Raw genomic sequence first — 15,989 nt, 5'->3', positions numbered from 1 at the left:
GGCTTGTTTCTATCAAAAGTTGTTCAGATGTTCCTAACATAAAGGGTGGCTTTATACACTCAACTTTTTATTTTGAAAACACTATTAAATGTTACTAAATGACAACATAACCAGAGTAATGAAGGAAAACCGGAGACAGTTCTAGAGGGAACGCAAGCCTTGCGGATTTAGCCTCCTTCCGTTTCTCGTTCGCCTTTGTAGTTTTTGGCCTCCCCAGTTTATTTCCGTTCGAATCAATATTCACCGCTTTTTTTGGGTTAGAGAGATTCTCATTCTATTATTACGGTTTACATGGAAATTTTCGCAGGTTTTGCTCTTTGATTAACCATAGGGCCCTCTTTTTCATTTGGTACTAACTAATGAATATATGGTTCTTAATCTTCGTAATCAGTTTAAAATTTCAGGACATGATCAGCACCCACATAACCTCCCACTCAAGGACAAACCCAATGAGATATCTCGTAAAGAAGCATATTTAATTAAATTTTGTGGGGTTTTGCTTGATGACACTCTCTGCAATTTAAAGAGGACTTTTAATTCACTATTTGTCACATAAAGCTCTATCACAATGAGATAATAAATTATACAAACTAGAACTAAGGAAAAAGGTTCAAGTCGGGTGCAGTCATTTCATTTTAAGTTTAGGAATACTGGAATACTAAGAACTCAAAAGTCAAAGGAAACTAGGGTAAAAGTGATATACGACAAAAGGGCTTCCATCCATGACGAATAGGCGTTCTTGATCGGATATTATACTTGATTTTTCCACAATCCCAATAATATGGGTACAAATAATGCGCGAATCGAGTACAAATATTCTGCAATATTGCACACTTTCCCTTTTTTGTACTGTAAATAAAAGGTCGGCTGCGCGCGCTTTGCTTCTCTATCTACCACGCTCTTCCCACTTAAAGAAATGCGCATGAAATAAAGCAGTTGGATAATACTAAACTTATCAGACGTTTTGTTGTGTGGTATCGCAGATTATCTTTACTCATTGTTTGTATTTTGACAGGCCCTACGGGTTGGTCAAAATATGACACAACTCTTAAAAGTACTCAGCGATATGTAACACGAAAACGTTCTATAAGTTTTATTCTAGTACCTTTCACCACTCTGTTGCGGGTTCTGAGTAAATTTCATTCTGCGATGCAACGAACAGGTATCAAATTCGAATTAGAAATATGCAAGTTCTAATTCGACTCCAAAAGATAATCAGCGTCCGGTGTACAAAAAAGAAATTTCAGTGACTTTAGCGCACGGCTAATACAAGTAGAAAAGTAAGGAAAAGCTAGGGAGGGGTGGGAGCGTCATTTGCAGCTATTTGACAACTAACAAAGAGTAAGGGAGGGGGAGGGGGGTTTTGCTCTGCCATTCAAAGTAACTTCTGCTCTTAAATGAAGACCGCTTCATCTGTCAAATCCACCCTAACCACTATGTCAAACCTCCCTCTATTTTGAAGTTAAGTGGTAAAGAAAAGTAGCAACCTCCTAACACAATTAACATGTAAGTCAAAAAAAGATAACCTCTCCATGGGTTGAGTTTTTTTGTTTTATTTTGCAAGCAGAAGTGTTGTGATGCTGCACCCCCCCAACCCTAACTCTGCCTCCCCCCCCCTCCTGCTCCTTAAAAACTTTGGAGAACAATAATACGTTAGACATTGTGAAGTTCCAAGGTGTACCAACAACAAAGTAAAAGACCTTACAAACCTCATTTGTATATGGAGACAACTTAAACAAGTTGCAACTAACAGAACTAATCTCAAGGATTAAAACCCAAGGTTAACTTTACAGCTGACCCAGAAGAACACCCTCTCTGGGTCACTAGTGAACTATTCAAGGAAAACTTCAGAGAAACCTTAGGTGGATTCCATCTCATGAAACTGACTATTTGTCCAGTGAAATGGGTATTTTAAATGGATGTTGAATTGCATACTGTTAAATGAGGTGATATTTTTATTTCAGGAATTTCTCATGGAAAAGAGAACAAAAACATATCAGTTGCAATCTAAACATATCTAATCAACCCCTAATGACAAGTCTGCAATTTACTTCTTCCACTTTTTTTCTGAACCCAGATGCCTTGACAAGATACAGGAAACACCAAACCACAAATCTGTATTTATTTGTATTTCAGTAAACCTTTTCACAGAATAATCCGTTATATAATGCAGCTTTAACATCATTTCTTACAATCGATTGTGTGGTCAGTTGGAAATCACAGTTTCCTTTCTGTCTTCTAAGATGGTGTATGCATAATACTTTTTTAACTTCAGCCACCCATCCAGTGTCTGTGCATAAATAACCTGTCTTTGTTTACCTGGTATTGTTTGCTTTACCAGATATCATTTTTACAGAATTTGAACAAAAAGCTATTCTTGGTATTGCCTCGTGGAAGTTTTTAAATAAAAATCATACAATTCATGATTTAGATATAGACTAAACGTTTCCTTACAACTTTCGCATTCCAAAATTTAGGGTGGACTTTTTGTACACATTAAAACTGTACCCATCAAAGGGTTTTTAGGTCAGATTTTTATGACTTTGTTTACATTACATTTTCTTCCATATTTGTATCTTTCTGGCAATTTTAAAGAGATAAATAATATTAAAATTACGTTAAATTAACCTTCCAGCCGAGGTCTAAATCAAGTTAGCGTCATTATTTAAGGCATATTCTAAATGCTACCTTGTCGATCGCTTGCACTTCTTACCGCCCAAGTTTGGTTTTTTTTTTTTCTTAAGTATTAATAACCATCATTTGTTTTCACCTCCATGATTTTGACTACTTTGAGAGTACTAAATAGTTTTATTTCGCCGCCTTTTCGTCGCTGTTGCCGTCGTGGTTCCCTTTAAGTCCCTAATAGCAACCTGGGAATGACAAAACAATTCAGTCCCACAAGTTAAGTAAGAAAAAGAAAAAGATTGGAAAAACGATAAGCAACACAAGGTAATATCACATATTAATGATTTTTAAAGCTGAGTATTACATTCGAGGTCAGTTTTACTGCAGTGAAAATTGTCGATCAGTGAGGGGTGCGAAGAGAGATTTGTTGCGCCGAGGACGCACGACTATTGCCAGACCTGAGCACACCCTGGCAATCTCTTCAGGTTTACTTAACATTTTTGTCTCAAAATCATCGACACCAAGATACCTTCCTCCTTGCTTGCACTGAAAGTAATGCTTTCAGTACTGAGGGGAAGGACAATCGCGTGCGAGAGTTGGCACATCGACCGAGAAATGACAGTCCTCGTATTTCAGTCAGAGATGTCTCATAGTGGATGTCTCATAGTGGATGTCTCATAGTGGATGTCTCATAGTGGATGTCTCATAGTGGATGTCTCATAGTGGATGTCTCATAGTGGATGTCTCATAGTGGATGTCTCATAGTGGATGTCTCATAGTGGATGTCCTATAGTGAACTTAGAAACGTGGAAAGTTTTTTTTTCCAGGCTTGTCTCTTTATCGTAGAAAATTCACGAAAACTGAAACGGGCGTTAGTGGCCGTGATTTGGCGGAAATCAGTGCCCCGAGTAGAGGCAAATGAACTTTACTCATGAAAAGCGCAAAGGAAAGCGAGCTCGTGTCACTGAAATAAATTTGTACAGGAAGGATTGAGGTATGGTTTAAGGGACATTTCATTCAATTTGGAGCTCACAGGACGCTTTTGAAAATCACTAATATTTCAAAATCCGCAAATAGCATTCGTAGCAAATTTCCAATTATTATTTTCTTCATGCAGTATAACTCAGAATCGATTCAGTTCAAGCTCATGATAAATGGAAATAGTGCTGCTTTCGAGGATTAAAAAATTTAAGTAACGACATAATCTAATAAGGCACCCCGCGGTTAAATCCAGAATTCCAAGCACATGTTAGAGTTACCACCGTGTTCGATCACGAAATCGATACAGAAAGCTAACATTGTTTAGGTAACGATAGTGCGTTGCTTTTTATCCCTGCTTTTGATCCAAATTCTCATCCATTTCCAAGGGCGAAATTGTTTACAACAATTAATAACACATTCCGTAAGCTAGCAGAGGGCGTCTGTTTTTCTTTGTACATTCGAACACCTTAAGGTTACTTCCCACCTTCGGGGGTCACGGTTCTTCAGAAAAAATTTCGCGTGCGCACTAATTTCAAGAAAACCCTAACAAACGATATATCAAAAGAAAGCTTAATAAATGCAGTTTACGACAAAATATAATTTAGGCGATATTTCCATTTGGGGGAGTGTGAACAGCCGATAAGGAGTGAAACGACCGAGGGTCCTTCTATTGAATTTATCGGGTATCGGATCCCGCAGCACAAGCAAAATGGCTGTACAGTCTTTTTCACAAAGCATCAGTCAGCAACAGTATACCAGAATTTTCCGATATTCTGATTGGTTGTCTAGATATCCCGGCATCTAAAGTAAGAGTAGCGTAAAATATGTGAGACGTGTTGCGTGAATGGACACCACATGTGAAATATTTCAAATATCAAAATTTCCTAACACACTCTTAGTTTGCCACTATCCCTGAAATATTTTGGCGAAATCTCACAAATATCGGTCAAGTCCATATACCCTATAAATTCGCTCAAAGTGGATGTATATCTCTCAAAATCAAATGCGAGATTTTAGCTCCTAAAGGTTTGTAAACAGCTAGCGCTACAACAGGAGATTATCTCGCCTCCTGAAACCGCGAAACAATAGGAAGGTGTGCCAGGATTGTTTTTTTTTTCCCTACAAAATGGTGCCATTTCCCTCTTCTTTGGGCCTTTTTTTTTCTTTTTCTTTGCTCAATGACCCCTCTCAAATTTTGATTTATGTTTTTTATCCAGAGAACTTCCACGTGTGAATGTTGTTAAGTGTGCGATGTAAAGAAAATGTGCAAACAACATAAAATTGCGGCGATATTCCCCCAGGTGTTTTGTCCATTTACGAGATTATGACACCTTCCTGATTTATTAACTTTCATTTTAAAATGCGTTTTCCCAAATTAGTCGGACGCTTTTTGAGATTGTCAAATTATTCCATTTTTGTAAAAAATAGATAAAATGTCTAGCTTCAATTTAGTCCAATAAAAGAAAAAACGAATTTAACGACCTCTGAGGGTGGGAAGTAAACTTAAGTTTAAAGAAATTTCTGGGGCAAAATTTAGCTTCAGTGTGACTTGAAAGAGGACAATTCAAACATTTATACCGGTAGTTCAAATCTGAAACCACTGTAGATTTTGGATACCCAAGCGTTTATCACGCAGGAAGAAATTATTTCAATCACAAAAGCAAATTTTCTTGTACCCTAGCTTTTTGATTAAGGTTTTTCGGCCACAAAAGAACTATTTTAACAAACTTTTTCATTAGCTAATACACAGAATATGTTACCTTGTAAGAGTGTTTCACTGAAAAGCCCCGAACTCGTTTTCATATCCTTGAAAACGATACTATTGCCACTTATTACGGGTTTGACCTAAACCGATTCTGAGTTATACCGCATGGGGAAATGATAATTGAAAATTTGATGCGGGTTGAAATGTTCGATCCTGTTTTAGACTTAAGCCATACCTCAATCCCTCCTATACAATTCTTTCCAAATTAATACGACCTTGCTTTCTTTTGCGCTTTTTATGAGCAAAGCTAATTTGCCTATACTCGGGTACTGATTTCCGCCATTTCATGATTACCGAGGCTCGTTTCAGTTTTCGTGGATTTTCCAGATTAATTAAAGAAGCAAATCTGGAAGAAAAAAAAAAAAAAAAAAAAACCCTACCACGTTTCTAAGTTCACAATAACGCAATAACGTATCTCTGGGCAAAATATGAAGGTTTTCAATTTTATGACCATATGCCTCATCAGGGTTCTCAGACTTTTTTCAGTCGTTGCTGTGCTACTTCCACGCATAATACTAAAATACATGGCCAAAGGTCATGTATCTTGGGCCCCTTTCGCTTCGCAGCGGCCATGTTTTAGCATACATGTTGGAAGACAACATTTGCGAGAGGCCTGGGCTAGAATTTAAAACTTCGGTATGGCGGCCATATTTCAACGTTGTGGAGACGTTGCCAAGAATGGCGATTATGCGGTCATTCTGCTGACAGGCTATTCATTTCGAAAACTAAAACCGACTAACAGTCAACACTAAGCTCACTTACCTTAGTCCTCTAAATGTCGTTCTTTTATTTGGATTTAATAGACGAACTGATCTTCTAGTCGAAGCGCTTTGACAGCCGCAACACTTGCCATTGACACCCGTCACAGGTGTTATGGGTTACAGCTTCAATTGAGAACCCTGCACATTTCTCGATTTTCACTAGGTCTTTTAAGATCTTGAAGCGGCGAGTCACTTCTATACTAAGATATAACCTGTCATCCTATTTAACTTTTTTCTTCTTTTTTTTCAAAAAAACGAACAGGAATTTGGAAATGATTCTCGCAGATTAGCCGTGATTAAAGAAACTGCAGGAAAGAACCCTAAAAAACTCCAGGCTTCGACGGGTTTCTTAGCCAGATACTAGTTGCCTACCTAGATACTAGTTGAGCGTCATTACCATCTGATATACGACACCAGCTACTGATTGGGCGTCACTAGCTACCAACTACAGTGCCACATGTTGAAAGTTAGACAAATGTTAATGAAAACCTCTCTACCAGAAAGGGATCTGCTCGCAATTCAATCAAATAAATTAATACATTCATTGTGACCAAATTGAAAATACTACTTAATACGCTATCTTTTTCTCGACAGTGGAAACAACAAACGTAAAGATGTCCAAAGAAAAGCGTGTCTGTGTGATTGGTGCAGGTCCCAGCCGGGTATGTCAGTGTTGTATCACTTCAATAAACTGAAAGAACAAGGCAAATAAATTCCTGACATTGTATGCTTCGACAAGCAGTCGAACTGGGGAGGGCTCTGGAAATACTCCTGGAAAACTAGTAACTAGTTTTCAGTACCACCAAGAGAATATCAGTTGATCATGATTCTCTTGGTGGCGCGTTGACACGCTCTTCGAATCATTCCATCTTGTGTTGTATGTCACATAAGGAGTTGAATTTGATTAGTAATGTCAATAAGGCTTATTAGTGAAGATGAGGTTTTGCTGCACAGAGGAGGAGCCAATTGTGTAATCTGTTGTTAGCGCTTTCTTCTTAAGCACGCAGCGTCGAGATCGCACTAAAGGGGCGCGAGGAAAGTCGCGAGAAAAAAACCGTGGAGAGGAGCGATGCCTCTGAGAAAAAGGGAACGCAGAGTACAAGAAACCATATTTTTTCCCCGCATTTTTGAATTGACTTAAAACCCTGGCTTGACAGTCCACTTGGTTTGTATGCATTCTGAGAAAAAAAAATGTTCAAGAAAACAATATGTTTAGAAAAAAAAAGTACATACACCCAAGGCAATAATTTGTCTCTATTTTCTTTTTTAAGGTATCGATCACTTTGGCGAACCCGTCCATGGAAGTATGTACCGAGGCCTCTGATCTAATGGTCCGTAGGAAGCTTTAGAGTATCCAGACTACACCTTCGAAGATCATTTCAAAAAGGCAATTCCATCCTTCCAACCCAGAGAGGTTCTCTATGATTATCTCAAAGGTAAAACATCTCCTCACCTTAACAGCTCAAACCTGCTTGTTAGCTCTCCTTCCGCTTTCAAAAACTTTGTTTAAACTGTTGTCACTGGTTTTCCGAATTTCGTGATGAAAAGGTCATTCAACATGTCTATCTCTTAGGGGTAAAAGTACCTGTAGACGAACTACGTCTGGCTTAACAAATTGACAGACAACTACTGGCACGTAATTGAACAATGTTCCTCTTAAATCTTTGATCAGGTCGTTGGACCAAAGGCAATCTTCGACACTGGATCCGTTTCAACCATGTCGTCCGCCAGGTGACCTACAACAACGATACTGACGACTTTTCAGTAGTTGTCAAAAGCCTTGTCGAGGACAAAGACCTTCCTGTTCAGAAGTATGACTACCTTATTGTAGCAAGTGGACACTTTTCTGTGCCGAACGTCCCCTCTTTTCAAGGAATAGAGAAGTTTCCTGGACGTGTAATGCACTCTATCACACAACTTCCGAAATCCTTATCAGTTCCAAGGTCAGACGCTCCGTATAGTTGTTTCCAGCTCTTCTGCTGAGGATATGGCCATCCAGAACCTCAAATGTGGTGCGAAGAAGATCATTTGTTGCTACAAGACCAAGCCGATGGGATTGACGTGGCCCCCTGAGATCACCGAGAGACCCGTGCTAATCAAGATCGAAGGTAAAACCGTCCACTTCAGGGATGGTACGACTGCCGATGTGGACGCCATCATTTTGTGCACCGGCTACCTCTTCCACTTTCCACTCGTTGAGGAGCGTCTTCGACTGAAGGCCAAGAATATCTTGTATCCTGCAGGCATGTAAAAGAATGTGCTGTGGACCGAGACTGGCAACAACAACTTCTTTTACATCGGAATGCAGAACCAATACTACACCCCCGCTATGTTCGACGCACAAGCCAATTGGACCGTCAATTGGATCACAGGGGAGCTAAAATTCCCTGACAAGGAAGCCATGAGGAAGGACATAGAGAAATGGATCGCAAAGTAATAAGTCATAGGGATATTTTTCCTATATTGTCCAATGGCTTCTCTAGAAGTCTTTACTAATATTACTTCCCTACGCTCCTTGACTGATCTTTTAAAAAAGCCGTCGCCATCCCAACTAATCAGAGGAAACTTCAATGAACAATCAAGCATAACTCGATAAATCAGATTCAAAGCTTAAGCCTCAATCGTTTATCTGTCATGCGCGTTTTCCTATCATTAGCCCAGTTCACTTTTGTTTTCTTTGAGTTTCATTCGCTACTAGTTCCTTTTTTTCTTTTATTGCAACGTTACGACAAACACACTCAATCAAATGCACTCAAAGGGATCTTTCCTCCATACGTTGAAAACAGCTTTGCTGCTATCTAAAAAGGAAAACCTAAACGTGATAATTGCTAATACTGGGTCACGGTATTAAAACTATTTTTTCCTTTCGTTACGAGTTGTAAGCTTCAAATGAGCGAAGCAAAAAAAATTGACCTCATAACGGATCAGTAACAGGAAATTTTACTATTTGTTTTTCTTCATCCTTTCAGGATGAATAAACTGAAGGTCAGTCACGATGATGTAGGATTCCAGACCGAATACGTGGTCGACACTGCCAAGAATGTAAACTATGGATATGACCTGGATTCCTCCCAACAGCTGCATGACTGGCAACATCACAGACATGAGGACATCCTCACTTACAGAGTTCGAAGCCACGCAAGCAAGTTTACTGGAAAACAGGCCCCAATTCACCACACTAAATTTATGAAGGCGTTTGATGACTCTATGGCGACGTATTTAGACCCATTAAACCCTGAACTAGTACTGGCTGGAAGCAAAGTTAGAGAATACAACGGTGATTCTTGTTTTGGTAAGACTTTTAAAGCGCCAAGGATTGTAGAGCTGTAGGAAAAAGATAATGTCGTCGTGAAAACACATTCCATTCTTGAAACGGATGTTGTAAGCACTGAGATACTACGTATGATTAAAACAAATTCTTAAGAAACTGGGGTATTGAATATTTCGATTTCAAGCTTAAAGTAGTAGGTTCTGAAATATAGCTTCAATCGTTTCAAAGTTAAATGTTACAATTAATAAGTCAAAGTGAATATTATTGTACAGAAGAATGCCGTTGGGGCTTACGGGCTAAGATCCGTCAACTCCTAACAAAAAAAGAGAGAGTGCGATGAAAAAAATCATAGTGATCAAACCGGTTAAAAGGAACTTAATTTTTTTCTCGAAATTAATCCCTGTTTTCCTGGAATGAGATCCTCCGCCATCTTTCTATTATTGTGGAGAATTTTAGTGGAGGGTTAGTTAAGGACAAACTAGCACGTTAGATCTTCACTCCCAAGCTAGCCTGGACAAGGTCGTCCTGGTTTACTATCTATTAAAAGATATTGAAAATGGTATTAATTGTTTGGTAATAAGTTTAAACTCCTTGGTTATTTCCTGAAGTGGGACGTGATAGATAGACACTTTATTATCCAACTTGCACGATTTGAAAAAAGAAATTCCTAAAGCCAGTCTGAAATCGTTTGTTCATTGAGAATTAATTTGGTGTCCGTTTGCTGGTGACGAAAAGGAATAAAAAGGTACATTAAAGAAGGACTGGGATGCAGAGATACTTTCAAAGACAGGTAGACAGATAATAATAATAAACTTTCATCGGGTGCCAATTACCAGCACACTATCACGCTCGATTATGATAACAGTAGGCGCATCAAGGAACTATTTCAAGCTTTTTCACGAGCTTTAGACAATCAAATCGATTTATTCTTGGAAAGGATCCATAAAAATGAACTCAGAATCACTGAACAAGAGCATTCTTCTTGAAAATAAATTTAAACCACTCCCTTTCTTTCTTATTCATGTTAAGTCGTAAACATTTTTCACCTGACCTACAACAGATATAATACTGTTCACAAGCCCGCTAATTTCTTGGGGAGGAAGGGGGAGAAGCACAGGTCCTGTTTATATCAGAAATTGCTCAGATGTTCCCAACACGAAGGATGCCTTGATACACTCAACTTTTACCTTGAGAACACTATTAAATGTTACTGAATGACAACATAACCAGAGTAATGAAGGAAAACCGGAGACAGTTCTAGAGGGAACGCAAGCTTTGCGGATTTAGCCTCCTTCCGTTTCTCGTTCGCCTTTCTAGTTTTTGGCCTCCTCAGTTCATTTCCGTTCGAATCAATGTTTACCGCTTTTTGGGGGTTAGAGAGATTCTTATTCTATTATTACGGTTTACATGGAAATTTTCGCAGGTTTTGCTGTTTCATTAACGATAGGGTTCCCTTTTTCATTTGCCACTAACTAATAAATATATGGTTCTTAACCTTCGTAATCAGTTTAAAATTTCAGGACATGATCAGCACCCACATAACCTCCCACTCAAGGACAAACCCAATGAGATATCTCGTAAAGAAGCATATTAAATTAAGTTTTGTGTGGGGTTTTTCTTCATGACTCTCTCTGCAATATAAAGAGGACATTTAATTCACTATTTGTCACATAAAGCTCTATCACAATGAGATAATAAATTATACAAACTAGAGCTAAGAAAAAGGTTCAAGTCGGGTGCAGTCACTGACTTCAATTAAAGTTTAGGAGTACTGGAATACTAAGAACTCAAAGTCGAAGGTAACTAGGATAAAAATGATATACGACAAAAGGGCTTGCATCCATGACGAATAGGCGTTCTTGCTCAGATATTACACTTGATTGTTTTACAATACCAATAATATGGGTACAAATAATGCGCGAATCGCGTACAAATATCCTGCGATATTGGCACACTTTTTTGTAATGTAAAAAAAAAAAAAAAGGTCGGCTGCGCGGGGTTTGCTTCTCTATCTACCACCCTTTACCCACTTTAAGAAACGCGCATGAAATAAAGCAGTTGGATAATAACTTATCAGACGTTTTGTTGTGTGGTATCGCAGATCATCTCTACTTATTCTTTGTATTTTGACAGGTGCTACGGGTTGGTCAAAATATGGAACAACTCGTAAAAATACTCAGCGATATGTAACACCAAAACGTTCTATAAGTTATATTCTAGTACTTTTCATCACTCTATTGGTGGTTCTGAGTAAATTTTAATCTGCGATGCAACGAACAGGTATCAAATTCGATTCTAAAATACAATTTCTAATTCGACCACAAAAAATAACCAGCGTCCGGTGTACAAAAACAGAATTTCTGTGACTTTACCGCATGGCTAATACAAGTAGAAAAGTAAGGAAAAGTTAGGGAGGGGTGAGAGTTTCATTTGCAACTTTCTGACAACTAACAAACTGAGTAAGGGAGGGGGAAGGCGTTTTGCTCTGCCATTCAAAGTAACTTCTACGAAGACTGCATTATCTGTCAAATCCACCCTAACTACTATCTCGAACCTCCCTCTATTTTGAAGGTAAGTGGTAAAGAAATGAAGCAACTTCCTAACTGAATTAACACGTAAGCCAAAACTGTTAAATGAGGTGATATTTTTATTTCACGAATTTCTCATGGGAAAGAGAACAAAAACATATCAGTTGCAATCTAAGCATATCTAATCAACTCCTGATGATTAAGTCTGCAATTGACTTCTTCCACTTTTTTTCTGAACCCAGATGCCTTGATAAGTTACAGGAAACACCAAACCACAAATCTGTATTCATTTGTATTTCAATTAATCTTTTCACAGAATAATCCGTTTTATAATGCAGCTTTAAAATCATTTCTTACAGTGGATTGTGTGGTCAGTTAGAAATCACATTTTTTTTTCTGTCCTCTTACTTGGTGTATGCATATTATTTTTTAACTTCAGCCACCCAGCCAATGTCTGTGCATAAATAACTTGTCTTTGTTCACCTGGCATTGTTTGCATTACCAGATATCATTTTTACAGAATTTGAACAAAAAGCTATTCTTGCCTCTTGGGAACTTTTAAATAAAAATTATACAATTCACGATTTAAATATAAACTTAACGTTCCCTTACAACTTTCGCATTCCAAAATTTAGAGTAGATTGTTTTACACATTAAAATTGTACCCATCAAAGGGTTTTTAGGTTAGATTTTTATCACTTTGATTACATTACATTTTCTTCCATATTTGTATCCTTCTGACAATTTTTAAGAGAGAAATAATATCAAAATTACGTTAAAATAACCTTCCAGCCAAGGTCTAAATCAAGTTAGCATCATTAAATAAAGCGTATTCTAAATGCTACCTTGTCGATCGCTTACACTTCTTACCGCCCAAGCTTGGTTTTGTTTTTCTAAAGTATTAAAATGACCATTCGCACCTCCACGATTTTGTCTACTTTGAGAGTATTTATCTACTGGTTTGTGTTCTGGAAGCCGTAACTCCATTCCCTCTCCGTGATCAGAGCTAAATTCGAAAGGAGCAATGCGATGTTTGCGCCCGAGTGAAGTCAATCGGTATGCCTGTGATGCATCGGGCTTACAAAACACTCTTTTGCATCCTTGGCGAAAATCCCCACTAAAAAGGGCATATATCGCTACGTTTAACGTTGAATTTGAAAAGGACAGTAGTAACAAACACACGTACACGTATGGCTTTAAAATAGAGTTCAACGAAGATAGAACAAGGCTTAGAAAGTACGGAAGACAACAACAAATAAATACGAGCCACTGAAGGAACAGCATACGAAGTACTTTGATTTTCGAACGAGGTACGCGGAACGCGTTCCTTCTGAAACTATTAGAGGTACTCTTCGCGTGAAGATTTCGAGTTATAATAGTGAAAGCAATTCGCAAGTACATCACAACAGTGAAGATAAGAGGGGAACAAAACGCAAGAAAGAAAAATAACATTAGGAAGACCTTCCATTCAACTCCCGTGAAGTCGGGACGGCAAAAATGTTCGTTATCCACCTTGTCTGGCGACGTTGATGTGAAGAAATACAAAGTTGGTGCCGAAGAACAGATCATAAAGATCCAAACGAAAATAATAAGCTCTTTAGTTTGAGAACGGCTCATTTTGAATTTTAACGGATGTACAATGATATAGAAACGATCCAGTGAAATACAGGCCAGAAGCCCCGAAGATACACCAGCGTTTAAGAAGTGGAAGAAAACAGTCAGTTTACACGTTCCATCAAACAGCCAAGAACCACGCATGATCCAGATCATGGTCCAAAGAACACACATGAAGGGTACCGTCAAGTTCGATAAGCCCAAACTCAAAACAAAATAATTGGTCGTCCATTCGCTTCGCCGACTTTTCTGTATGACCAGTAGAATTAGCCCATTTCCGAGCACTGATCCCACAAAAATCATCGACAGTACAAACATTTCGGCAACAACAGCCCCAGAGCTCGAACATCCTGGACTGGAGACGACATTTCGTTGGGAACAATTCGCCATGTCGACGTCCGCCATACTTTTCAGAGCAGTTGTGTGTCATGTAAACAAACCGGGAATGAAAAGTTACGCGTTCCATTTGCCTGTAAAGAAATCGACTTCATTCGCGTGGTCGCTTTCTGTGGGGAAATTCATTCTTTAAAGAGTAAATGTGTTCGTTGAAATTCTTTTCCCATGGGCACCATAAGCTTATCTATTAAAATAATTCAGGTAACCTTTCCGCAATCGCTCGCTTTCTCTTCAAATGCAAATTACTTGCTCTGTGCAATCGGATCGCATGTTGTTTTGTCGCCCTGTCGCTGGGATACGGGACATCTGTCACTCACAAAAAGGGGAAAGGACGTAATTTTCTTTTATTGCAGAGAGGATATTTTGTGAAAATCTTACTTAGGATCAAACAGTCACATAAGAGGCTAAAGCTAAACAAAACGCAGGGATTTTCGTGAGAAGGGACACTTACAAGTTTTCTACGTTCAATATATCATGAAGAAACGATATTATAGTCGCTAGTACAGACAGGTGAAAGAAACCTATTATCGACAACCGCTCTATGATTCGAATTCATAAAAAAACAGTTCGAGACAAATCAGTCATTTATAATAAAAGGCATGAGGATAACTACATTTAAAACAGCTGAGAACAACCCATTTCGACGGGTTCATCAAATACGAAACATTTGATTTCATAATTACTCTTCGATATGCATGGAAAGACACAAAATGTCTGCACACAAAAATCATTATTCATGGATTCGCCAGTTTAATGATCACCAGAAACATACCATTCACAGGATGTTTTCTATAGTTTGTGTTAACTACAAGAAGTATCAACAGAAAAAGGGCCGTGATTACGTCAATTTCAACAGCTGAGGCTTACTAAGTATTTCGGGCATAATTTGGTACAGTTGCGGTAAAAACACTGAAGCTTTCGTTCTCACTTATATTGCTAGGCAAGTGTTTATAGTGATCTAATACCCGTTTTTAGTATTTTCTCTGGCCCCTCAAGCATTATTTGAGTCGTTTAGGTTCTGAGCATGCAATATTGTGAATAAAAGTATTTCCTTTCAAAAACAGTGTCGAAGAATCGAACCACAAATTGACGCAGTGATTACTATACTTCAGACATAACCAATTTCAAAACCTTTGATACATAAAAGTGTTTACTTTTTATTAAATTTTTTTTGGGGTCATTCAATTATTATTATTATTATTTTTTGACATATGTGAGCAGACTATCGTCACACAGCATTCTAAATATTTGTCATGAGGGAAGGGCAATGCGGAAAATGTCGGAAACGAAATTGGAAACATTCCCACGCGTGTCACTCGCGTGTCGCGAGGCGTATGTTGCAAAATTGAAAGGACCAGCATTGATATTTCCTTTTTATTGTCTATTATGCGTATACAATAAATATATGATATACCACGCAATGAGGTTTCATTCTGCGAGCTTAAAAATATAACTCTATGGCCCTTTTCAGGACCACAATATGTAGACTTTCAAATATTTATTTAACCCAAAAGGAGCGAGTGTAGTTTAAAATTGAAACAGAAGCGACCCACACCAGCTTCAGCTTTAAAATTAAACAGGATAAAAAGTTATGCTAGAGCATAAAATATGATCAGAAATTAATCTACGACTCCCTAAAAAAGAAGACAGCTACTCTAAAACTCCACACAGCAAAACCGTTTTTCACAGTTACGCGAGGAATTTTGACAAAACTCGTATCAGCCTGTTTCTTTTTTCCAGTAAAGAATGTTTTTTTTTTCTTTCGCACCAAAGAGGCTCGATGTTGGAAGCCATTGAGACCAAAACGAGGAATTTTTAGACCCATTTGTAGCATTATTTACTTTGCTGGTTCGCTGACGTTACGTTGTTAGCTTTAGCTGGTCTCGTACCCAGGCCTTCCACTGTAGGATCTGGGAACGAGATTAAGCTTTAGCTTGAAAACGGCGAAAACAGACCTTATGTTGCGTATGTTGCCAATTGGTGAATAAAATGTTTTAAAATTCAAGTTAATTCTTATATTTCTACAATAAAAAGAAGATTAAAGGGAG

General features: G+C 38.2%; 1 protein-coding gene and 1 pseudogene across 2 annotated transcripts; one reads left to right on the top strand and one right to left on the bottom strand.

The window, feature by feature from the left end:
• The first annotated feature begins 6,597 nt into the window (after nucleotides 1–6,597).
• LOC111335212 (uncharacterized) lies at nucleotides 6,598–9,965 on the top strand (annotated as a pseudogene). Its single transcript, XR_016000543.1, has 4 exons — nucleotides 6,598–6,914; nucleotides 7,404–7,568; nucleotides 7,805–8,565; nucleotides 9,102–9,965. The product of XR_016000543.1 is annotated as an uncharacterized LOC111335212 (transcript).
• A 2,656-nt stretch (nucleotides 9,966–12,621) lies between these two features.
• LOC111335208 (putative G protein-coupled receptor 19) lies at nucleotides 12,622–14,088 on the bottom strand. The gene has a single exon (XM_022941066.2). It carries the CDS (start codon nucleotides 13,948–13,950, stop codon nucleotides 12,766–12,768), a length of 1,185 nt encoding a protein of 394 aa, XP_022796801.1. The 5' UTR covers nucleotides 13,951–14,088; the 3' UTR covers nucleotides 12,622–12,765.
• Between the last annotated feature and the right edge of the window lie 1,901 nt (nucleotides 14,089–15,989).

Source organism: Stylophora pistillata, chromosome 4, assembly GCF_964205215.1.
Source record: "Stylophora pistillata chromosome 4, jaStyPist1.2, whole genome shotgun sequence".
NCBI classification, from domain to species: domain Eukaryota; kingdom Metazoa; phylum Cnidaria; class Anthozoa; order Scleractinia; family Pocilloporidae; genus Stylophora; species Stylophora pistillata.
Note: the sequence above shows the minus strand (reverse complement) of the source record. Positions and strands in the feature narration are given on the sequence as shown.

Bases quoted from the DNA above. Each gene is read 5' to 3' on its own strand.
- LOC111335208 (XM_022941066.2), bottom strand. From the start codon at position 13,950: ATGGCGGACGTCGACATGGCGAATTGTTCCCAACGAAATGTCGTCTCC.